We start from the raw sequence: 24,529 nt of genomic DNA on the forward strand, positions 1-24,529 counted from the left end.
CAATGTGGTATTGAACAAGGAAAGACAGAGACCAATGGAATATGAGAGTCCAGGGACAGACCCACACATATATATACCACAGCTCAGTGGGGAAGGACAGTTTTTCCAACAGCGGTACTGGACCAGCTAGATAACCTGTACGGATTTTAAAAAAGATTCAACTGGGGCGCCTGGGTGGCGCAGTCGGTTAAGCGTCCGACTTCAGCCAGGTCACGATCTCGTGGTCCGTGAGTTCGAGCCCCGCGTCAGGCTCTGGGCTGATGGCTCAGAGCCTGGAGCCTGTTTCCGATTCTGTGTCTCCCTCTCTCTCTGCCCCTCCCCCGTTCATGCTCTGTCTCTCTCTGTCCCAAAAATAAATAAACGTTGGAAAAAAAAATTAAAAATAAATAAATAAATAAAAAAGATTCAACTGTAATACTTCAGGAACAAATTCCAGAAGGATTACAACTCTAAGTGTGAAAAGGAAACATTATAGCTCTAGAAAATAACACAGGACACAAGCTTCCTAACTTGTGTACAGGCAAAGAATCTTAAACAGGATATGAAAGGCACTAACCCATATGTTTATTAGTATGTGAAAATGTGTTCAACATCATCAGTCACTAGAGAAATGTATCATAAAATCACAATGAAATACTACCACACACCTACCTAGATGACAATATCAGAGTTGGGACAGGAGTGTAAACTTGTAAGAGCATTCTGGGAAATTGTCTTATCTGTGCCTATGCTATGTCCTGGCAATTCCACACTTAGGTATATTCCCAACAGAAATGCCTACATAACATCACCAAAAGACATGAACAAGAACATTTTTAGTGGCCTTATTTAATTTTTTTTAATTTTTTTTATTTTTTTATTTAAAAAAAAAATTTTTTTTTTAACGTTTATTTATTTTTGGGACAGAGAGAGACAGAGCTTGAACGGGGGAGGGGCAGAGAGAGGGGGAGACACAGAATCGGAAACAGGCTCCAGGCTCCGAGCCATCAGCCCAGAGCCTGACGCGGGGCTCGAACTCACGGACCGCGAGATCCTGACCTGGCTGAAGTCGGACGCTTAACCGACTGCACCACCCAGGTGCCCCTAAATTTTTTTTTTAAATGTTTTATTTATTTTTGAGAGAGAGACAGAGTGCAAGCAGGGGAGGGACAGAGAGAGGGAGACACAGAATCCGAAGCAGGCTCCAGGCTCTGAGCTGTCAGCACAGAGCCCGATGTGGGGCTCAAACTTAAGAACGGTGAGATCATGACCTGAGCCGAAGTCAGATGCTTGAACAACTGAGCCATCCAGACGCCTGTTAGTGGCCTTATTTAAATAGTTCCAAATTGGAAACAACCCAAATGTCCATCAACATCACAGTATATTTCTATCATGGAATACTATATAGCAATAAAAAGGAATGAGCTCCATACAACATGGATGAAACTCATAACCTTTATGTTGAGCAGGAGCCAGACACAAAAGACACATACTGGATGATTCACTTATAAAAGTTCAGAAACAGAAAAAATTAAACCATCATGATTGGGGGGACAGGAGCAGTGATTGGGAGGGTACATGGCAAGAGTCTTCTAGGGTGTTGATAATGTTCTATCTCCCGAGCTCAGTGGCAGTGACACAGAGCTATTCCTTTGTGAAAAACTATCAAGTTATACATTTATGATTTATGCACTTTGCTTCAATGAAAAGTTTACTTTAAAACATATCTAGGTGGTTGCCAGAGGCAGGAGATGGAAGGTGAGAGAAATGGGAGAAGGTGGTCAAAAGGTACAAACTTCCAGTTACAAGATAAATAAGTTCTAGGGATGTAATTTCCAGCACAATGACTATAGTTAACAATACTGTATCATATATTTGAAATTTGCCAAGAGAGTAGATCTTAAAAGTTGTCATCTCTTGTGCTGAGAGAAAGAAATGTTTTATCTCTGTGTGGTAAGTGATGGATGTAGTTAACTCGACTTACTGTGGCAAACATTTATAAAAATATGGAATCATTATGCTGTACACCTGAAACTCACAATGTTATATGTGAGCTGTATTTCAAATTTTTAAATTTTTTTATCTTGTTTTGTTTTAATGTTTATTTATTTTGAGAGAGAGACAGAGACAGAGACAGAGTGTGAGCAGGGGAGGGGCCAAGAGAGAGAGGAAGACACAGAATCCAAAGAGGCTCCAGGCTCTGAGCTGTCAGCACAGGGCCCGAAGTGGGTCTCTAAACTCATGAATGGTGAGATCATGACCTGAGCCTAAGTCAGACACTTAAGCAACTGAGCCATCCAAGTGCCCAACTGTATCTCAATTAAAACAAACAAACAAACAAACAAACAAACAAACAAACAAACAAAAACCCACCTAGAACAGGGTGCCTGGGTGGCTCAGTTGGTCAAGTGTCTGATTTTGGCTCAGGTCATGAACTCACGGTTCATGGGTTCAAGCGCCTTGCATTGGGCTCTCTGCTGTCATACAGAGCCTGCTTCAGATCTTCTGTCCCCATCTCTTTCTTCCCCTCCACACACCCCTCAGAAATAAATAAACATTAAAAAAAATTTTTTTTTGTTTTTTTAAATCTAGAACTAACAGTAAATTTTCCAGCCCCGAGTTATTGGAATATCCCAATCTTGTCATCTTTTTCTTAGTATCCATGATCTTACTGAAAAGTGACATGGAACAGGGCTTAAGAGCTTGGCCTCTGGAAGGGAACAGCTGCAGTTGCCAGTTAGTTGTCATACAGTCTGGAAAAGATTCTTAGCCTCTCTGAGCCTCAGTTCCCATCTATAGCATTTGGAGGATTAATTAAGTATTTAATAAAGGTTAACCATTAATGAAGGCATTTCTTCCTTCTTTCTGCTCTCTGCTCATACTTAACCTTTTTCCAGAGCTCTGGGTCTGGGGCATTTCTGGGGAGATTGGCCTTCGTGGGGAGGCTCTGCTCTCTTAGATACCCCTCTACTCTCTGCTGCTTTTCTAGCATAACCTCTTCTCTCCTTAACTGGGACACCAGGGAGGGAGCAGACAACAGGTGAATCCTGACATGAAACAACCCAAGTAGAGGTGCAACTGAGAAATGTGGCCCTGCCCCTTGACCTGCCTGGTTTCCTGGATCCTCAGATTAAACTCCCACGGTTGGAGCGCCAAATGTGCTGGCAATCAGGATGGCAGGCTTAACGTTCTCCAACTTTAGAGAAACAAATAATTCAGTAAATGAGAAGAATCTCCCCAATTTGAAGTTTCTCTTCCATATATTTTTTTCCTTAAGCTCTGGCATCTGTTACCCTTAAGATATGCACTAGGGGCCCAGATAAGACGGTATCTGAATTAGCATGTAATTATATAGTGGGCTCTTTTGACCTCAATGTATTCAGAATTCCAAGAAAGGCACCACACCCGGACAGTGGGGCAGCCTGCCACCTGAGCCAGTATATGAGAACCACCACGGCCCAAGTTGGTGTCCGTGCCAACTGGGGCACCTTTGGATAGTAATAACAATAATTTTTAAAATAGCTAACATTTATTGCATGATGACAATGGTGCCAGGCACTGAGCTAAGCAGTTTACATGCCTTACCTCATTCAGTCCTCACCACAACCCTCTGAGCTGGATACTGTCATTAACATGGACAACCAAATCACCAGCAACCAAAGAGAAACTTCTGAGACTAAGAGTCAGTGACTATTTTGGGCCTTTCATGAAATAAACTCCACTGTAGATTTACTCACTTTACACACTTTTTATTTATTTTTTTTTTAATGTTTATTTATTTTTGAGAGGGAGAGAGAGAGAGAGAGAGAGCATGAGCGGAGGAGGGGCAGAGAGAGAGAGGGAGACAGAGAATCTGAAGCAGGCTCCAGGCTCTGAGCTGTCAGCACAGAGCCCAATGTGGGGCTTGAGCTCGTGAACCGCAAGATCATGACCTGAGGTGAAGTCGGACACTTAACTGACTGAGCCACCCAGGAGCCCCAGATCTACTCACTTTTTAATCTTACTTAGGGGGGTGCCTGGCTGGCTTAGTTGGTACAGCATGTGACTCGATCTTGGGATTGTGAGTTTGAGCTCCATGTTAGGTGTGGAGATTACTTAAAAAAGTAAAAATCTTTAGGTGTGCCTGGGTGGTTCAGTCGGTTGAGCACATGACTCTTGATTTTGGCTCAGGTTGTGATCCCACGGTCGTGGCATCTAACCCAAATGGGGCTCCACACTAAGCACGGAGCCTGCTTGGGATTCTCTGTCTCCCTCTGCCCCTCTCCTGCTCATGCTCACTCTGTCTCTAAAAAAATAAATAAAAATCCTTAAAAAAAAAAAAAAAAAAAAAACCAACTTAGGAAAGTGTGATGAGAGATGGACTAATTAAAAAAAATTTTTTTAATGTTCATTTCTGAGAGAGAGACAGACAGACAGAGTGTGAGTGGGGGAGGTGCAGAGAGAGAGGGAGACACAGCAATCCAAAGCAGGCTCCAGGTTCTGAGCTGTCAGCACAGAGCCTGACATGGGGTTTGCGGGGCTCAAACTCGTGGACTGTGAGTTCATGACTTAAGCTGAAGTTGGACACTTAACCACCTGACTGAGCCACCCAGGTGACCCTAGATGAACTAATTTTTTTTTTTTTTTTTTTTTTTTTTTTTTTTTGGGACAGAGAGAGACAGAGCATGAATGGGGGAGGGGCAGAGAGAGAGGGAGACACAGAATCGGAAACAGGCTCCAGGCTCCGAGCCATCAGCCCAGAGCCCGACGCGGGGCTCGAACTCACGGACCGCGAGATCGTGACCTGGCTGAAGTCAGACGCTTAACCGACTGCGCCACCCAGGCGCCCCTAGATGAACTAATTTTAAAGCAGGACTCCTGGGGCATCTTGGGTGGCTCAGCCGGTTAAGCATCTGACTCTTGAGTTCTACTCAGGTTACGATCTCACGGTTCATGAGTTCAAGTCCCACATCAGGCTCAGTGCTGACAGTGCAGAGACTGCTTAGAATTTCTCTTTCTCTCTCTCTCAAAATAAACTTAAAAAAAAAAAAAAAAAACCAGGACTCCAGGTGACTGTGCATGTGTGCATTCATGTGTATGTGTATGTGTGTGAGAGCCTGCATGGAGGGATGAGTGAATCTGCCCCCTTGTGTAAGGAAGGGGGTGTGTGTTTAAGCATGTCCATGTGGAGGCAGAGGTGTGTGGTGTGTGTGTGTGTGTGTGTGTGTGTGTGTGTGTGTGTGTGTGTGTGTTGTGAGCCTGTCCTATGTGTATTTGGCGGGGGGAGGAATGAGTGTGTGTGGGAGTAAGCCTGACTGGGATGGGGGGCATGGAGCCTCCTTCCAACCGAGGCTCCTGGCTGCCTGCTGGCCAGAGACTAGGCAGTCCAGAGAGCCTGGGGAAACCAGTCTTTCAAGAACCCTGCCCAGGTCACAGTAAATCAGCCCTGCAGCATGGAAGCAACTCTGACTATAACCTCTGGGGAATGCTCCAGCAACACCAGGTTTAACCCCCAGCAAAACAGGCTGGCAGCTAAACACACACACACACACACACACACACACACACACACACACACACCCCAACCTGGCAGCTGCACACCCCAGCCCTCTGGGCTCACCTTTTCATCAGCCACACAGTGCTGCCCAGCCCTCAGTCTGTGGAAATCCTCCAAGATACTCCTCCCAAGAATCCCAGGGATAAAAAGGGATTTCATGTCTTACAGGAGGAGCAATCAGAAGAACCAATCTAAACTGGGTTCCAAAAAGCAAGGCACAAAATTGTATGTAGACAATGGTTTCCATGTGAAAACACATATGACCAGCTAATGGGAAAGTTTACATGGCTATAAAAATGAAAATGGTTTTGGCAGGAAGGATGGGGTTTGGGGCAAGTAAAGTTTCAGCTCCCGGCCCACCCCCCACCCCGACACACACACAAAAGAAAAAGAAAAAAGAAAAAAGAAAATGGTTTTGATCTTGCTGCTTGTGACATGATTTTTAGAGTACATTTCTAAAAAGATTATTATAACAAATCAAAATATTAAAAAGTAGTTCTCTCCAGATCACAGGTTCATGGGTTGTTTTGCTTAGATTTTTCTGTGTTTCCTAAAGTTCTGACGATAAGATGTATCTGGTTTATAATAACCACTAGTAAAAAGAAAATCACATAAAAAAATGGAACAGGAATAGACTGAGGAGTCCAGACTCCAGTTTATGAAGTGGGCCAGGAGTCCTTTATGTAGCCACAAAGCCTTTTATGACAGGATGTCTTGGCACACTCAGGCGTGACAACAGGGGTAACCTGAGGGACAGAATGGGCGAGCATCTCGTCACAGGGCAGCTGTACTGGACAGCAGACAGAGCGGCTCAGAGAAGGAGAGCAGGCAGCTGGATCAAATAGCAGCAACAGCTCCCGACAGCTACACCCCATCCTCCTAGCTGAGGGCCGTCTCAGGCACCTCTGGGAAATTCCTGAACTCTCACATCCACGGAAAGGGCTGAGGAGCGATCACAATTTGCAGAAGCAGTTTTACCCTAAGTTGGCATCAATGACAAATACACTCATCTCTCATTCTGTGGTTTCGTCCAAAAGCTCCCAGAATAAGAGGCACAGAAGTGGGGAAATGTTGCATCTTATGCACCTTTGAGGATCCAGCTAGAATGCCACCTCCTTTGGAATGCCTTCCCAGACTTCTACTGATAAGAAAGGCATCAGCTTCCCCAAAGGCCCTGCCCCTTACCCATTCTCCTGTAGGACACAGTCCTGTGCTTGTGTGTTTCTGTGCACTCATCTATTTAAGCATCTGTTCAATACCCCCTGTCCTGACGAGAGGTGTTCAGGGAAACTCTGGGACTGGGCTTTCTAACTGAAAATATAGGACTTTTGAAAAGCAAACACCAGCATGTTAGATTGGTACGATCTAAGCTCTTAGGGCTTAGACAAAAGGCAGTGCCTTCCAGTACACAAGTAAGAGCTGTGGGAAGTGATCTGTCAAGAGGCTGAAGAAACTGCCGTCAGTCCTGGCTTCCCTATGGAGCCTGGCCTACAGGCTGTAGGATGCCAGCGACGGGGAGATGTGCAGCTGCCTGCTGGCCAGCACCGTACCTCCCTAACCACGGTGGCCATGCTCCATGCCCACAAGCACCTAACCAAAGAGAAAGTGAGGAGGAGCCTGGCCAGTGTTTTGTCAGCTGCCCCGCTGGCACCGTTGCCCTAACAGGCAGCTCCTGTCACCGTCTCAGATACACTTGCTCCCTGGCAGCTTCTCAAGATCAAATCACCACCTCAGCTGGAGACTATTTCCAGGTGGAGCTGTAAGAGACCAGGTGTGTAGCTGACTTTGCTCCCCACTTTTTTTTTTTTTAATGTTTATTTATTTTGAGAGAGAGAGCACAAGCTGGGAAAGGTAGAGAGAGAGGGAGAGACAGAGAATCCCAAGCAGGCTCTGTGCTGTCAGCGCAGAACCTGACACGGGGTTCGATCTCATGACTGTGAGATATGACCTGAGCCAAAGTCAAGAGTCGGACGCTTAACTGACAAAGCCACCCAGATGCCCCAGCTCTCCATTCTTGAGGCTGTCCTCTCCCAGCACCTTATGACTTAACTGTCCCATCCCCAGTCTATGCTTGGCCGTCACCCTATCTGGTTTCCCCAGGAGGGTCCCAAAACCACGCCTGCCTGGCTCTTTTTCATCTCTCCAAGGAGTCACTTTAACCGAGCTTTTACATGCTCTGCATGTTCTGCCTGCTCTCAGATGACTTCCAAACCTTTAACCCTGGTTCTGGCCTCCCTCCCAAGTGCCCCCACCTAAGCACTTTCACCTGTACACTTGCCTGGATGGACTGTACCCTCACACTGCTCCGTGTGGTCCCAGACCAGCAAAATGGCCATCATCTGAGAGCCTGTCAAAAATACAGGCTCTTAGGAGAGCTTGGGTGGCTCTGTCCATCAAGCACCCAGCTTTGGCTCGGGTCATGGTATCTCATGGTCAGTGGGTTCGAGCCCCACATCGGGCTCTGTGCTGACAGCTGAGAGCCTGGAACTTGGTTCGGATTCTGTGTCTCCCTATCTCTCTCTTCCTCTCCCCTGCTTGTGCTCTGTCTGTCTCTCTGAAAAATAAACATTAAAAAAAAAGAAAAGAAATACAGCCTCTTAGGCCATACCCCAGACCCACTGAGTTCAACTCTGCATTTTAACAAAATGTCCAGGCAGTTCAGGTGCACGTTCAAGTGTGAGCGGCTCTGGTGAGCACAAAGGAGTCCAATCAAGGGTCACATCACTTTACCACTACCACCACCCCCAATTCTCCAAACTGTCTTTGCTTCCTCCTCTTCCCACTTCCGTTAAATGACAACATCATCCATCTGAATCCCAAGCTAGGAACCTCAGATGTTCACAACTACTTCCTGGCTCTGACTCCAACATCTCCAAAATGATCACTGAGTCCTGTTATTCTGACTTCAGAAGCATCTCGTAGGCCTAGACCTTCCTTGGCCCCACTGCACCTACCAGAACTGTGCACAGTAAGCTTCATTTACCTGTCTGTGTCCCTGGTAGACTGCGAGTTCTGTCAACAGCACTGTTTTAGTCCTCTCTGATTCCCAACAGCAAGCACCGTGTCTGACACATAGGCCTCAAAAAATTAGATGTTTATTGCAACAAAGGAACAAACCAGGAAACAAAGAGAAATAAGGTACTTAAAGTGTGTCAAGATGGTAGGAACCAAAAGTAAAGGCAAAATTATGCAGTGTTTTTTCTTAATAAAGTTGTTTCAGGAAGAAAAATGTACGTGGGAGAAGTGTGCTGTGGCACAGATGGAAACATGGGAGGAGTTTTTAATGAAAATATTTCTAGCTGTTTTTCTCTTCAATACATATGCCCAGTGACTTTCTACAAGGTCAGTAATAGGTCCAAAGTCATCTCATGGGTCTGTGACCAGGGTGGGTGGAGTTTAAACCCAAGTCTTTACAGGGGGCTAGATGGTTATAAAGTAGGTGGGGAAAGATAAGATGCCTACAAATGAGCACAGTGTCTGAAAAGGGCAGGAATGTCACAGAGGGAAAGGACAGCAGAAAGCTGAAAGGTGAGCTTCATTGTGGGGCTGGAGTTTCTGACTGATTTGGGAGAGCTTTTATTCGTCACTTTGCCTCCAGGGTCTGAGAGGATCTTTGGTAAAGGAAAAACGCAACTGGGCCAGGAGTAGCCCAGGGAGCCGCTATTCTAAGATCTCAAGCTGTAGACAAAGCCAACCACAACATCCAGTACTGCAAACAGTTCTAGGCGAGGTGTAAGTCGAGGTTTAAGTCGGTTTAAGTCAAAGGACCAAGGTTCAAATGGCATGAGCCTCTCAGTGGCCTTATAGCTCTAACCAATCAGATAGTCTTACTCCTGAGGTCCTGCAGCACCTAGCCCCATGTCTTGTACAGACAGTATGAGGTTCAACAAATATCTAATGATAAATGCCTTGAGTTGGGAGGCAAAGCAGCTGAGAAGCTGTAACCTTCTACCTTAGTCTCTAAGGGAAGCTCAGCCTCATGTCTGCAACTAACTTCTCAAGCCTGTCTAAGTGTGTAGGAGCATCTTCATGACTCACACTAATGAGTGAAGCTATGTATGTATACTCCCGACGACCAAAAACTGCTTATTCAGAGAAACTGAAGCACAGGAAAGGGGAACCATGCATCACATTCAAGACCCCAGACTCTGGGGACCTGGGTGGCTCAGCTGGTTGACCGTCTAGCTTCAGCTCAGGTCAGGATCTCACGGCTTGTGGGATGGAGCCCCACATCAGGCTCTGTGCTGCCAGCTCAGAGCCTGGAGCCTGCTTCTCACTCTCTGCCCCTCCCCTGCTCGCACTCTGTCTGTCTGTCTCTCTCTCAAAAAAAAATAAATATTAAAAAAAAAAAAAAAAAAAGGACCCCATGGGGCGCCTGGGTGGCTGAGTCAGTTAAGCATCTGACCAGTTAAGCTCAGGTCATGATCTTGCAGTTTGTGAGTTCAACCACCGCATCGGGCTCTTGTGCTGACAGCTCGAAGCCTGAAGCTTGCTTCTGATTCTGTGTCTCCTTCTCCGCCTCTCCCCCTGCTCACGCTCTGTGTCTCTCTCTCAAAAATAAACATTTAAAAAAAAAATTAAAAAAAAAAAAAGGACCCCAAACTCTGCTTCTCAGCTTCTCAGTCCGTGAACCATTATATGTTACTGTAGGAGCTCCTCCTGTCTTGATGCAACTAGAAATATCAAGTCCCTCGGATAACAGCACAACACCCATTTTACTTTATCCCTTATCCAGCTCCTCAAAATTCTAATACCTATGGACTGGGGACAATTCTGTCTCAAATCTAACAGATCAATCATTCATTCCATGACTTTTTATTGAGATGTCTTACTATGTGCCAAGAACCATTCTAGGGCCTAGGGATACACCAGTGACCGAAACAAAGAGCTCTGCTCTTTGGAACTTATATTCTAACGGAAGGAGACAGACAATAAATAGCATAGTAAATCTGTAAATTACGGAGTTGTTAGAAAGTGATTTATGCTATAAAAAAAGAAACATTAGCACAGGGTAGCAGAGATCAGGAAGGTCAAGGAGGATGGAAGGTTATAGTTTCAAATAGGACAACAGGAAAGCCTCATTGAGAAGGTAAAGTTGAAGCAGACAGGAGGGAGGGGAGACAGTGAGGCATGTAACATTTGGGGAAAAACATTCCAGCCTGAAGAACAGCCAGGGCAAAGGCCCTAGTGTGGGAGTGTCCTGGTGTCTTCAAGGAACAGTAAGAAGGCCAGCAGGGCTTGCCAGATAGTCAGTCATTCATTAGTTGTTCATTCATTCATTCATTCATTCATTCACTTAACAAACATTTACTACAGATCCATCTCTTTGCCAGGTACTAAGTGGTGAAAACACTAATAAGGCATGATCCCTACCCACACAGAACTCATGTTGGGGAACAAGGAGGAGACAAAATGACCTTAAAACAGGATTACACTCAGAGCAGAAAGACTCTGGCAGAGGTCAGAGTTGGGCCCTCACCCAACTTGGAGATGCTGAAGAGTCTACTGAAGCATAAGAAAGACCCTCAGGCAGATGCCTGACCACACTTGGCAGGCACCCAGCTCTTGTTTTGATGCTGCCGACAATGCTGGCCATGTTAAGCTTGCTCACTGGGTTTTTCTTAGCTAAAAAAGAAGCCTTCCAAACATCAGATTTGTAAAGAAAATCTTTTAAGGTGCAAATGCAAAGTGTTTCCGTGTCCTAGAGGGCCTCAGACTTAACAGGTAAATGCCACATGGAAAGATTTTGGAGAGGCCATATTGGGGGCAGCCCAGAGTGGCAATGAGTTAGGACGGAACCACAAAGCCCGAGGATGTGTCCATTAGGAGTGACCATCATATCACACTCACATCTCCAGGGCTTCATGCTGCACTGGGTAGACTGTGCCTGCATTTCCATGGAATTAGCAGCACCCCCTCCAGGGCTAGGGTGAGGGCTGGGGCTCAGGTTCAGACCACTGGCCCCTGTTAAGTAAGGTCTAGTGAACTAAAATGTACATCTGGAGAGTTCCACTCAGCAGAGCTCTGGGCCGAAAGATGCTAGCTCTATTTTCCCAGCTTCCTGAGGTAATACTTTTTTTTATGTGATGAGTCCAAAGATGGTCCTGCCAACCCCAGGAAGCTCCCACCAGACAAGAGCTGAACCCTGCCGATCAGGGGCTGGGAAGCCCAGCCCAGCCAATCCACACTGGCTGTTTCCAGACTCGAGATGAACGATGCAAACGTGCTTGTAGGGTGTGTCACCAGCAACAGTCCCAAGGACCATAGAGGTGGTGAGCAGGAAGCCGCCCTGGTGAGTCCCAACCAGGTTCCTCACCAAGCAACATGGGAGAAGTCCTCAGGGCCAAGAGGCTGCAGGGTGAAGGTGGGGCACAAATCCTCACTGCTCTTCTTCAGGCTCAGCTACCTGGAACAAACAGGTTCTAGGGCCTGGACCTGCAAAGCTCCCCCCACACTGTGCCATCACCACCAGATGTCCCTTCAGTCCCTCTGCAATGAAGCCACCTTACCAGACTGTCTCCCACTTGGACTCATGTTACTCAAGTCCTTCTCAGATCTGATGCTACGAGTCACTCTCTCAAACTGATGAAGGGAGGGTACCAATCTCCCACTCTGGCCCTGACCAGAGCATCTTTTAAGACTAAACCTGGCAGGGCCTCCTCCTACCAATCCCACCCTCCACCACTGACCTAGCCAGTTCCAGGCTCTCCCCAACTCTCATGAAATACTCAACCGACTGAGCCACCCAGGCGCCCCTTAACTCTCATGAAATAATAGACTGACAAGCGTCTGAGGCTTGCTCCCTGCTTGAGTGCCGAAGGTGCTCCCAGCCCTAAACTGGCAGGCTGCCTTAGCCAGCAGGAGCTCTACCTATGGGGAAAGGAAGCAAAGTCCCTGGTCCCTTCCCCCATTTCTTTATGAAGAGCTTCCCTTTCTGCCTCCTCATTCCCTTTGGCCTAGGAGGGTTTTACTCCATAATTGGCTTGTTTACTGCCACTGAGGGCTTCTGGGTGGCAGAAGTGGGAGGAAAAGTTTTCTTGGAAGTAAGGAAAGGGGTGTGTGTCCTGAGCTTTGAGGCTGGTGAGTAAAACTTCCAAGTGCCTCTCTAACTACCTGAGAACTGGCCAAGAACCCATGTGAGAAAAAAACACAAGGCACTGCAAGGCCAGCTGAAGATTCTCAGACCACAGGAGGGAAGCTTATGTTTGGCGCCTGCAAAAAGACAGAACAATAACCAAAACTTGATGTGTTTGCTTCTGCTGAGTAGTCGAAAGCATTACTTGGCACTGTTCTGAGTGGGGAGCAAACCAGAGACCTCCCAATTCGGCTTCTGTGGGCTAGGAGCTCCAGTAACATCACTCTTGCTCAAAACTTCCGAAAGCTCCAAGCTCCAAGCAAACTTACTGCCCTGACTGCAGGCTTTTCCAAAGGCCCCAGATGACTCAGCCTCTCCCCCCGGACCACTGAGCGGCAGAGCCTATACCCAGCTCAACAGGACCATCTGCTGGGCCACAAGCACATCTTTTGCCACCCCAATCAGGTGCTCTGCAACTCATGGGGTTCCCCGTGCCTCAAGTACCACGTCTCCCCATATCTTCAGGCTCTCCTCAAATGCTTCCTCCCATGTGAAGGTTTTCCCAGGTCCCCAGCCCCTTCCCCACCTCAGCCCACTCAGATGTGGGGCTCCACACTCTAATGTCCGTGGCCTCTTTTAAGGCATTAGCCTTACTCTGTCCTGCTTCAATAGCTCCCTGAGGCCTTGCTCTATCCCTCCAAGTGCACGAGTGTGTCTCAGCTCTGATTCACCTGAAGCACAAAGCACAGTAGCTGGCAGACAGCAGACGCTTAGGAAATGTTCCTGCTGTCCCAAATACCATTCACCTCAGAGGCACAGGAAGTGATGGGCAAAGGAAAAGAGTCACACAAAAACACTAAGACCAGCAGACACAAAACAGGCAAGCGAATGAGAGGTGTCACAAAGACAGTTAACGGAGAGGGCGAGCATCAGGCCTTACCCTTCTTGAACTCCTCCAGCATGGCATCCAACTTGGTGTCGTGGAAGACAAAATGCACTGGATGGTTATAGAACCGGGTGATGGTCTTGAGGGGGGTGCAGTCATCAGGGTCCACGAAGGCCAAGTCTTTGACATAGAGAATATCTACAATATTGGACTGCTCATCTTCAAACACGGGGATGCGGGTATAGCCACTTTCCATAATCTCTGACATGGTGTTGAAGTCCAGGATGGCATCACTGCGGATCATGAAGCAGTCTTGGAGCTGGGTCATGATGTCCTCCACGGTCTTGGTCCGTAGCTCCAGGGCACCCTGGATCATATTTAGCTCCTCTTTCACCAGATCATTATAGGGCTCTGTTACCTTCAACATCTCCATCAGCTTCTCCCGATTGTAAACAGTGCGAATCTCCTGGCCCAAAACAAAATCCAGGAGCTTGCTAATGGGGAAACTGAGGGGGAAGGTGAGAAGCATAAAGAATTTGGTGAGAATGATAGTATTGGCACCCACTGCCAGCCCGTGTCGGGAGCACAAGGCCTGAGGTACAATCTCCCCAAAGATGACAATGCCAATGGTGGAGGAGGCCACCGCCATGAGTCCAGACCCAATGAGGATGTCTAGAAGGATGGTGAGGGAGGTGTTGACCAGCACGTTTCCCAGGAGCAGCGAGCAGAGTAAGTAGTTGCCCTTGCGCCGAATGGGCTCGATCTTCCGGGCATAGCGCCTTTCCTTCTGGGTGCCACAGTTCTGCACGATGCGCAGCTCCATGGGGTCCAGGGCCATAAGCCCCAGGTTGAGACCAGAAAATATGCCCGACAGCACCAGCAGCACCATAATGAGGAGGATGTGCAGCCAGAGGGGCAGGAACCTCCCAGCCTCCTCCACCATGAAGAGCAGCGAGTCCTTATCGGTCCACCTCTGCCAGGGCCCGTCCACCCCAGCCCGGGTGCACAGTGCATACAGTTTCATGTTCTCGCTCCTCCGGAGGAACTTAGTGAGCACCACCAGCATCCCGGACGTGTTCCCTCGACTCACGTTGACCAGCTGCTGGACGACCAGGTCCTTGGTGAGCTCGGGGCAGTTGGTGGAGTTGTGGGTGGCCTCGGAGTTGTCCACCTCGGTGAAGGAGATCAGGTTGCTGGAGATGGAGCCCAGCCTCTGGCCGTACAGCCTCAGGTTCACCGTACTGCCCTCAGACACGAAGATGATGCCATCCGGATTCATCCCACACGATTTGTTACAGCTCGCCAGCCTCATGCCCAGGATCGCGCCCCGCTGGGGGTCGCTCTGACCCCGGGCCCCCCGCGCCCACAGCAGCACCAGCAGCAGCAGCGTCGCCAGGAGGAGGCGCCCTCGGGCCGGCCCGCCGCCCCGGCGCCCGCCCCCGCCCACCGGCGCCATGTTGCTCCGGCTCGGCCGCCGCCGCTCCCCGCGCCCCGCCGCGCGGCCCCGCTCCCGCCGCTGCTCCTGCCGCTTCGCCGCCGCCGAGCCAACTGCCCGGGCCGCAGGCCTGACGTCAGGTCAGCGCCCCTCCCGCCCCGCCCCGCCGACCCACGCCCCTTATTTGCATGGGAGACCCCGCCTCTGGAAGCGCGGCTCCGGTGCCCGCCCTTAAGGGGGTCCCGCGCTTAAGGTGGAGCTGCGCCTGAGCGCGGGAGCCGCGGGCGGACGCTCGCCCCGCCCTTCTCCTCGCGCGGCCATTCCCGCGGGCCTTTCTGCTCACGGGTTGTACGTGCGGCCCGCTCTCCTGCTGCCCAGGCCTGCGCTCCTGGTCTCGCCGCTTCTCTGCCGCAACCTAGCCGGGCTTCGCATGCTCGGCTCTTTCCCCAGAGCCTTGGCGCTTTCTTGGGGGGGGGGGGGTCTGGGGGGGATTGCTCTTTGCTGGAACCTCAGAAGCAGTACCACGTTGCGCTCGGGCGAGAAAAATGCTTTTACTGATACAAAAAGAAAAAAAAGGAAAACCTGAGGGCTGAGGCCTGAGAGGCCTACAGGCCTTTCGGCCTTGCAGACTGCCCCTTGAAGACTTTTGTGGCCTCTGCACTCTTGAGGGTTTTGATGACCTTGTCCCAAAGCCAGAAGTAGGTTCCACGGCCCTGCCCCCAGTCTGAGACATCCTTTGGCCAGTGGCTGCCTGGTTGGAGGAGAATCTGGGAAACTGAAGATATAGATTGTACCCGCAGAAAGAAGGGCCAGGGTCCGTCCTAGTCTTATCTCAGGTCATTTCCTTTTAGGACGCAAATGTTGAGTCCCTCCTATGTGCCAGGCATCTTGTTCCAGACTCTGACAATATAGCGGTGAATAAGCCAAAGCCCTGTCCCCTGGAGTTTACAGTCTAGAGCAGACAATAAGCAAGTAAACACACATGCATAATATTTATTTAATCCTTTGCACAACACTAAGAGGTAGTGTTATTTTTCCATTTAACAGATGAAGAAATTGAATCTAGGCACAAGTTGGAGTCCCTCCAGATTGCTATTTTAAGAACAGGCTTGTGTGACTGGTAAGGCACATTGGAGTGTCTCTCAGACCAGGTTTCTATATCTATAAAACGGGAGTAAGAATGACAAGGCGGCACCATCTCACTAAGCTTATGGGAACACTTGGCCTAGGCATTGAACAGGACAGGACAATTCTGAATGTTCTGTGTAGCTGATGTTGTTGTTGCCTGCCCTTCCAGACCAAACCCCTAACCCCAAATTGTGGTGGTGACTGGCTAGCTGGGGCAGACACATGTGAAAATGAGCTGAGAGGTGTGGCGCCAGGCCTAGCCCTGAAATGACTACTTCCTGGATGGCCCTACCTTGGTGTCAGTTAGCGACTATGAATTGAGCACCAAGCACTCAGGAGGTGTGGGGAAGACCGCAGCCGCCTGCCCTGTTAGGGGGAAGGAGACAGACAAACAACCTCACAATAATTGCAGAGGTGCACAAAATAGGGAATCGGGTACCAGGTTGACCACTGGGTCTCAGAGCAAGTTTTTTTCCCAACCCTGGAGACACAGAATCCATTTTACTCTCTCCCTGCACAAACACATGTGTTTATTTTTGTTGTGGTATACTGTTTGCCAATAAAAGCAACAATCAATACCAGCCGGAAAGAGCCCAAACAGAGAGGAACAATCCTATAGTGTTGTGCATACTAGGCCAGCCTGAAGCAGTCCCTTTCAGGTAGGCGCCTCACTTCATATTCTACAGTGTTTCTAGCTGGCCACTTTTGTAAGGAGCAGGAGCCCCCGGATGGGCACTAGCCGAGACAGAGCAAAAACAGAAAGCAGAACCTTGGACTGGCTGTTCCCTCCCTTCTCCACCGATACAGGATGAGCCACCTGCATCACCTCAGAGCAAGCCCAGCTTTCAGAGAGGCTTTTGTCCACCTCACTTCATCTTTTTCCAGCCAGCTGGAAACACCCTTCCCATGGTACTTAGAGACTTTACCATTCTATTATTGACCAATCGGCTATTTTTATTTTGCCCTTTTCAAACTGTCAAACTCAGAAGCTCCCTGTATATGCACTGAGTCCAATAAGAGAAGTCAACAAAGGGAAGGGGAAAAAAAAGCTTTTGAGATACTTGGGTTTAAGTGGGAATCTGGTAAGAAGAGTTAGTCTCTGCTAAAGTTCATTTAATTCCACCCATCCACAATTGCATTCACATCCGTACTTAAGTGAATAGAACAGAATCAACAAAGTAAAGAAATGAAATACCTTGTTGCCCACCCAGAGCCTTCAATCTGGCAGCGAAGACAAGAATCTCTCGAAAAAAATTAAAAGCAGTGTAACTCAGAAAGTGTCAGAGGAGCTATTTGAGGTCCAGACTGGAGTCCAGGTTCATTTCCTGCCAGGCTTTTTTTTCCCCCCTAAAATTTGTTCCTATCTATCTATCTAGCGAGTGAGCAGGGAAGGGGCAGAGAGAGGGAATCCAAGCAGGCTCTGTACTGCCAGTACAGAGTCTAATGTGGGGCTCCAGCCCACAAACTGGGAGATCATGACCTGAGCCAAAACCAAGAGTCAGATCTTCAACCAACTGAGCCACCCAGGTACCTCTCCTGCTAGGCTTTTATCTCTGGTTAGGGCATTTAAACTTTTCTCATCTGCAGAGTTGAAAAACCTCTCCCACAGATCGGTGGGGACAACATGGAGATGGAGGTCTATCTGTGTGAAGAGTCAGGAAGCCTGGACAAATGTGTGGCTTCTGTGAACCAGGCTGTGAGAAGTGCAGAAAGAGATGTGCAAATGAGAAGTCTGTCTACTTTGGGGGTCAGACCTGTTTCTCTGCTGCAGGGTGGAAGCCCTTACTCCCCTGAATTATCTCCACTTGCAAGTAAGGAGTTTGGGGAAGGTCTTTCTCAGAGGGGTCTGGTACCTGACTTCTGAGCATCACAGAGCACTCCACTCATGACTTTGGGACCTGACAGGTTCTTTCTGGGCCCTATGGCAGCATGTCTACACCTCCCGGAGAGCACTCCTTTCTGGTCCTGTGCAGGGAGACAGGCTTAAAAGTCTATTGCCCCTTATTTTGTACCTGGCGATGTGCTGACCCTAAGAATCCAATGAAGAACAAGGTCCTAAATAGTAACCTGGGATCTCCTGTTCCACTCCTCAGGCTGTGATCCTCCCAGGCTGTTTTCTTAGTCCTCTTCAACATTTGGGTGTCCAGGATGAGGAGCTGCTGCCAGATAATCAGCCCATCTGCTGGTGGAGCTCAGAGCCTGAGGGCTGCCATGCCCCCCCAAGTCCCTTGGAGGATGCTGTGGGCCCTGGGGTTCAAAAGCCTGGTTGGGAGCAATTTTCAGAGTGAGGGAGGGGCCACATCAATACATGCAGTGGCCTGTTCACCAGCTCTCCGCAAATCTGCAATAACCCTGAGCATTTGCAAGTTATATATGTGCTATTAAATTGTCTTGGGAAAGAAGGGGCAGTCATCCCTCCACAGAGGGACAGAGCAAGCATGGGGGTAGCTGAGATGGTACCGTGGCTCAAATCTCAACTCAGGTCACCCCAACAAGTGGGGACATGAGGACCTGGTATCATTTTCTACCTGAGACAGACACCTCATTAAGCCAGAGGAGGGGATGAAAGCATCAGAACAACGGATTCAGGCCAATAATAGGATGTGCCTGTGACAGGAAGTAGAATGCCAGAACAGCAAAGGGGAGGAAGCGTTTGTATTAATTGGGTAGGTTTCAAAGCTCCATGGCCATAGGACAAATTGTTCTCCTTTGGGACAGGACCACAGGAGGGAGGATGCCTCACCATAGGGGTTCAGGCACAGCTCAGGAGGCACACTGTGGCGCTGGCTTGGCCATGGGTTGCCTGTGTGACTTGGGACTCTGGGACATTCTGGAGTATTGAGTCAGATGATGCCTGGCACCTGGTAAGAGCTCAATGAACATGATCAGTAACCATGATGGTGATGGACATGACAAGGCAGGGATTTTTAGAGGACACTCAGATTTCATTAGCCCCACTGTGTATCTGCATCCAACTCTAGCTGCTGTCTTCGAGTTCTTTCCCTTCCCTTTCCCTGCGAGACAGAAAGTCTATAGAGGATGATAGAGAAGAGAGGCCGAAGGAGATCATCAGGGACTAAACAAGACCACATCTGGACCCCTTGGGGCTCCGTGGTAAGGGAACAAAGGAGGCTGGGGTGCAGGTAGTGCTGCTGGAGGTGACAGGGGTTGTCATGGTGCATGCAGGTTCAGGCTGCAAAGGCTGGCAAGTGGGAAAGTGGGAAGCCTGTCACTCAGATCTGAGAGACTTGACAACCCAGAAGGCAAGTCCTCCTGGGGAGAGCAGAGCCCCTGTGAAGAGTCCCAGGCAAGCACAGGTGTGAGAGGGGCTGAGCTCCAGGGCCCTGCCTACTCCCCTTTCTGCTTTCCTCCTCCCCTCCTGCGCTGGAGAGCCCTGTCCCCAAGACTGGCTACCCCAACAAGCTTTTCCTTCTGCCTCCAAAAACACCAAGACCCTTTTTTATATTAAGAGATTAACTGTTAATCACCAGAGAAAAGTAAGGAAGAGCAAGATAAAAAACACTGAGTATTTACAAAAGCTTAAGAACAACTTCTTGAAGTCATTGTCCCTAGTTTCCAACCCTTTTTCATAGCTGGCAAATGGAAACAGGCTATAGCAGAAATGCCATGGGCTCTGTCCCTTACCAGCTGGTGAATTGGGGCAATAGTGCTTGACTTCTTAGGGTCTTGATTTCTCCATTTTTAAGATGGGGATCAAGAGACCCTTGGATTGTACTAAAGGGACTAAATGAGCCCAAGTTTGGTAGCACTGCTCCTAAATATGTTTCTTTTCCTTCCCTCAGGCCAGGACTTTCATATTACATTTTATTCATTTATTCATTCCTGTATTTTTATATTTTTACTGGGCTTTTAAAATTGCCAAAATGATACGTGCTCCTTGCAACAAATTCAAATCATAAATAGAAAACAGAAGTTCCCCCAACTTCCCTATCCACTGCCCAGAAATTGTTTCTCTGTATTCTGCCACCTTCTGCCCACTTCATTTTCTCCTTTACTCTGGACTGTAGGCCATTTCCCACTGGATTGAGAGTCCCTCAAGGACAAAACCTGTGTCATAGTCATCTCTGTATCCAACATGCTTGGTATTCCATATGCATTTGTGGAATGAATTGGATTTTCCTAAAAAAGGGGCTAGGAATAATACTGTTGGGGGCCAGGAATGGGAAATGAGGAGGAAGCTTCTAGCCAGTAGTTTTATACATAAAATTGCAGCTAGAAAACTGTTTCATGAAATTGCATTTACCCCATAATACAATTTCCACTCTAGCCTATGTCTTAAAAAAATGAAGAAAAAAAAAAGTCTGCCTGCACCTAACTAAAGTGATTTCTTGGCCAATCTCCAATTTGAAAAATACTGGCATCAGTCTCATGCATTGCTCATGAGCATCTACTGGAATTCTCTTTGGATGAAACTTAGGAAGACTGGTGGGAGTTTGAATGTTCTCCTTATAAATGATACCCACACCCACAGTGCCTGGCATAATCCACATGAGGCAATAAATCTCCCCAGGCAGATCAGTGAGGCAAGTTCCGGATCACTGAATCTTATTGTCTCCCAGCCCTGCCCAGAAAAGGAGACGGTCTTTGAGACCTTCATTCCCAAGTGTCCAGATTTCTACAGGTTTGTCCCAAACAATTGCGCAGGTACCAAATACCTGGGGCCTTATCTCCAACATGAGGGGACTGGGTCTGATAATCAGGTTCTATCCTCATTTAAATTCTCTGATGTGTAATTTTCCTAAGCAATCAAGAGAAGGCAAAGATAAGATCAACAAGATCATGGAGTGCCTAGGTGGCTCAGTCAGTTAAGGGTCCTACTCTGGATTTCGGCTCAGGTAATGATCTCACAGGTTCCTGGGATCGAGCCCTGCATTGGGCTCTGCAATGCCAGTGCACAGCCTGCTTGGGATCCTCTCTTTTCCTCTCTCTCTGCCCCGCCCCCACTCACCCTCTCGCTCTTTCTCAAAAACAAATAAAAATTAAAAAAAGAGAGAGAGATCAGGGCCACCTGGGTGGCTCAGTCGGTTGGGCGTCTGGTTTTGGCTCAGGTCATGATCTCATGGTTGGTGGGTTCAAGCCCCGAGTTGGGCTCTGTGTGGACATCTCAGAGCCTGGAGCCTGCTTCGGATTCTGTGTCTCCCTCTCTCTCTCTGCCTCACCCCAGCTTGTGCTTCTCTTTCTCTCTCTCTTAAAACTAAATAAACATTAAAAAAAAAAAAAAAGATCAACAGGATTAGATGTAGTGGACATCTGTTGCTCTGAGCTGTCCAGCTTCCTGTCCCCTTCTTCAGGGAACAGTACTCCCTATTCTCTGGGGACCTGTCCCACCTCCTTTCGCATGGATTCTACTGGAGACAGACAACTGACCAGGCCTGTACAAAGTACCTCAGGCCATAACAATTGACATCTAGGGTGGACAGGATACCAAGAAGCTCCAATCAGGAGTCTGCTATAGGCTTTTATATGGGGAGAGAGTCCCTAACTGGAGATCACAGTTTCTGCTCCCTGGACTTGGAGTGGGGAAGGGCCTTGGTCAGTCCTCAGTTCTCCAATCACTGTAGCCAGTTTTGGAGAGGGGAGGTGTTTATGGATGTGTGGATGTGTCAAGCGAAGTGGGTCATGTGCTGCTTCTAGGATACTTCCCTCTTCATTTTCAGGATCAAACTTCTCTAATATTGGGGCCTGGTAGGGCAAGAGGGGAAGAAAGAGAATTTGTCTTTGCTTAATCTCCCATAGTTTGAAACCTTCCCCTCCGCCCCCGACTTTGTGGTTGTTGCCACTTGACTGAATGTTGTTTGTGTCCAGTTGTTGGTTTCTCGTAGTAGAAAGTTCACCTTAGCCCTTGTTGGGACTCCTCCCCTCCAGCTTCTTGCCGTTGAGATACACTTTGCCTGTCAGGCAGCCCCTCTTGAATGAGTCCACCCAATGGTTGCAGTATAGACCACCCAGGGCAAAATAGTAAGTCTACTGCCTAAGCAGAGGTCTAATTGTGGAATAAGATGCCAGTCTCTCTTCTTGCAGGACCCTCCGAATTTTCTTTTTTTTTTTTTTCCCTCCAAGTTTTCTTAGAGCATCTCCTTCGCTTGACTTTGACAGATATGTTAGTTACCTATTGCCGCATAACAAATGCAGAACTTAGTGGCCTAAAATAATAATCACTTATTATGTCATAGTTTCTGTGGGTCAGGAACTGGGAAGCAGTTTAGCTGGGCGGTTCTGGCTCAGAGTTTCTCACAAATTGAAGTCAAGATGTTGGCTGGGGCTGAGGTCATCTGAAGGCTTGGTTGGGGCTGGAAGATTCACCTCCAAGCTCACTTACATGGATGCTGGCAGGAGGACTTGGTTTTTTGTCCCATGGACCTCTCCATCGGGCTATTTACAACATGGTAGCTGGCTTTGCCTGTAATACGTGATTTGAGATGGAAGCCATAATGTCTTTTATGGCCTAGCCTTAGAAATGACGTACCACCACATCTTCCATATCCTTTTGGTCATATGGACCAAAATTGATACACGACAGGAAAGGACCCTATAGGAGCAGGTGGCAGGGTCAGAGGGGACCGTTTGGAAGCTGGCTATCACAGTAGGTGAGGGAAAGTCCTCTCTACTGAACACTAATCAGCTGACAAACTTCCTCCGACCCTGACCCCCAACTGCTCTTCTTAAATATTGGGAATTTGGTCTTACTGGGATGATGGTTAGGATCGGAGGGCCCATTCTCTGCTTGGATTTCCAGTAGATGCATAAACCCAGTACCACCAAAATTAAAATATCTTTCCTCCAAAACATACCTCTCTCATGATTTCCCTCCTATCAGTATATGACGATTCCATCTTTCCAGCTGCTGTAGCCAGAAAATCTTGGAATTATCCTTTTTTCCTCTGCTTCCTTTATACCTCTATCAGATCGATCAACAAATCTGTTAACTGTACCTTGAAAATACATCTAAAATCCAGCTACCTCTCCTCACTTCTGCTGCCACCACCCAGGCCCCAGGCACCTTCCTTGCTCACTTGGATTACCAATATACTTGGTCTCCTTGCTTCTGCCCTTTCCTCCCTACAGTTTTTTCTCAAGCCAGCAGCAGAGTGATTCTCTAAAACACTTAAATGATAAACCCCCTCTGATCAAAACCTTCCAGAGACTCCCAGTTTCTTTAAAAATTTTTTTTAATGTTTATTTATTTTTGAGAGACAGAGACAGGGAGACAGACAGAGTGCGAGTGGGTGAGGGGCAAAGAGAGAGGGAGACACAGAATCTGAAGCAGGCCCCAGGCTCTGAGCTGTCAGCACAGGGCCTAATGCAGGGCTTGAACTCACAAACTGCCAGATCATGACCTGAGCTGAAATCAAGAGTCAGATGCTCAACCGACTGAGCCACCCAGGTGCCCCTTTTGTTAAGTAATCTCTACACCCAACATGGGGCTTGAATTCATGACCCAGAGATCAACTGTCTTATGCTTTTCTGACTGAACCAGCCAGGCGCCCTCACTCCTTTCTTCGTTTAAATATTTATAGCAATTGTTTGAGGTAGGTGTTACTATCATTCTCCTTTTACAGATAGAAAACTGGGTCCCAAACAGGTTAAATAACTTGCTCAAGGTCATACAAGATCAATAAGATCAAAAGAGCCAAGAATTGAAACCTAAACCTGTCTAGGTTTGCATTCCAAGCTGTCATTCTCATTGAGAAACATTGAAACCAAGGAACATCATAAAAGTCTTCATGATTTTTTAGAATATAGAAATCTTTTTACAGCCATGTATGAGTCTAGTTGTTTAAAGAAATACCAAGTGGAATATGATTTAAAGAAATATAATCGTATTTTTTAAGAATTAAAAAAAATTGTTTATTTCTGAGAGAGGGAGAGTGTGAGTGGGAGAGGGGCAGAGAGAGAGGGAGACAGAGGATCTGAAGCAGGCTCTGCACTAACAGCAGAGAGCCTGATGCAGGGCTTGAACTCACTAACGGTGAGATCATGACCTGAGCTGAAATCAAGAGTCCGGTGCTTAACCAACTGAGCCACTCAGGCACCTCTACAATCATATTTTTGCAGTTGGACTCCTTATGCATTAATCTCAGTTTTTATCCATCAGTATTTGGTCTAACCTTGACTTCTTGGTTTTTCCCCTAGAGCTAATAACCCTCAGTCTGACTTTTGGAAGTAGCCATCATCTGGTTGGCTCAGGACTTCGGGCCAGGTTAACTTCCAAGATAGCTTCCCTCGTTCACATGGCTCCCACCCATCCTGAAGAGCCTGCAGTTTCTTACAGCAATGGGTGCTGCTTGCTGCAGAGCATGGGAATTTCCAACCTCATTCACCCCCTCCCTTGGCTTCTATCATAGCTGTAGATCAGCTGTCCCCTTGCACTTCCCCACTCATCCAGCATCCGGAGAGCTCAGGGCTCCTGTCTGTTCATCTTCCACAGGCAGAAGGTGAATGAGGAAAATTATACCCACCAAAGACTTT

General features: G+C 47.9%; 2 protein-coding genes across 6 annotated transcripts in view; one reads left to right on the forward strand and one right to left on the reverse strand.

The window, feature by feature from the left end:
- Window positions 1-14,953, reverse strand: part of CNNM4 (cyclin and CBS domain divalent metal cation transport mediator 4) — a 41,151-nt gene extending 26,198 nt beyond the window's left edge. For 2 of the 4 annotated variants that reach the window (XM_023251633.2, XR_002741107.2), the window contains exon 1: window positions 13,531-14,950. In XM_023251633.2, coding sequence (XP_023107401.1) covers window positions 13,531-14,932 — 1,402 coding nt within the window. In that variant the 5' untranslated portion in view covers window positions 14,933-14,950. Of the gene's footprint in view, window positions 1-13,530 lie in introns of all 4 variants that reach the window. The other 2 variants (XM_023251634.2, XM_045054137.1) reach the window with 2 other exon arrangements.
- The window catches only part of LMAN2L (lectin, mannose binding 2 like), an 82,666-nt gene continuing 73,064 nt past the window's right edge, over window positions 14,928-24,529 (forward strand). Inside the window, exon 1 of one of the 2 annotated variants that reach the window (XM_023251637.2) lies at window positions 14,928-15,051. The gene's annotated coding sequence lies outside the window, so the exon portion shown is untranslated. The remainder of the gene's footprint in view (window positions 15,052-24,529) is intronic. The other variant, XM_045054140.1, reaches the window with a different exon arrangement.

Source organism: Felis catus, chromosome A3, assembly GCF_018350175.1.
Source record: "Felis catus isolate Fca126 chromosome A3, F.catus_Fca126_mat1.0, whole genome shotgun sequence".
In the NCBI taxonomy this organism is placed as follows: Eukaryota; Metazoa; Chordata; class Mammalia; order Carnivora; family Felidae; genus Felis; species Felis catus.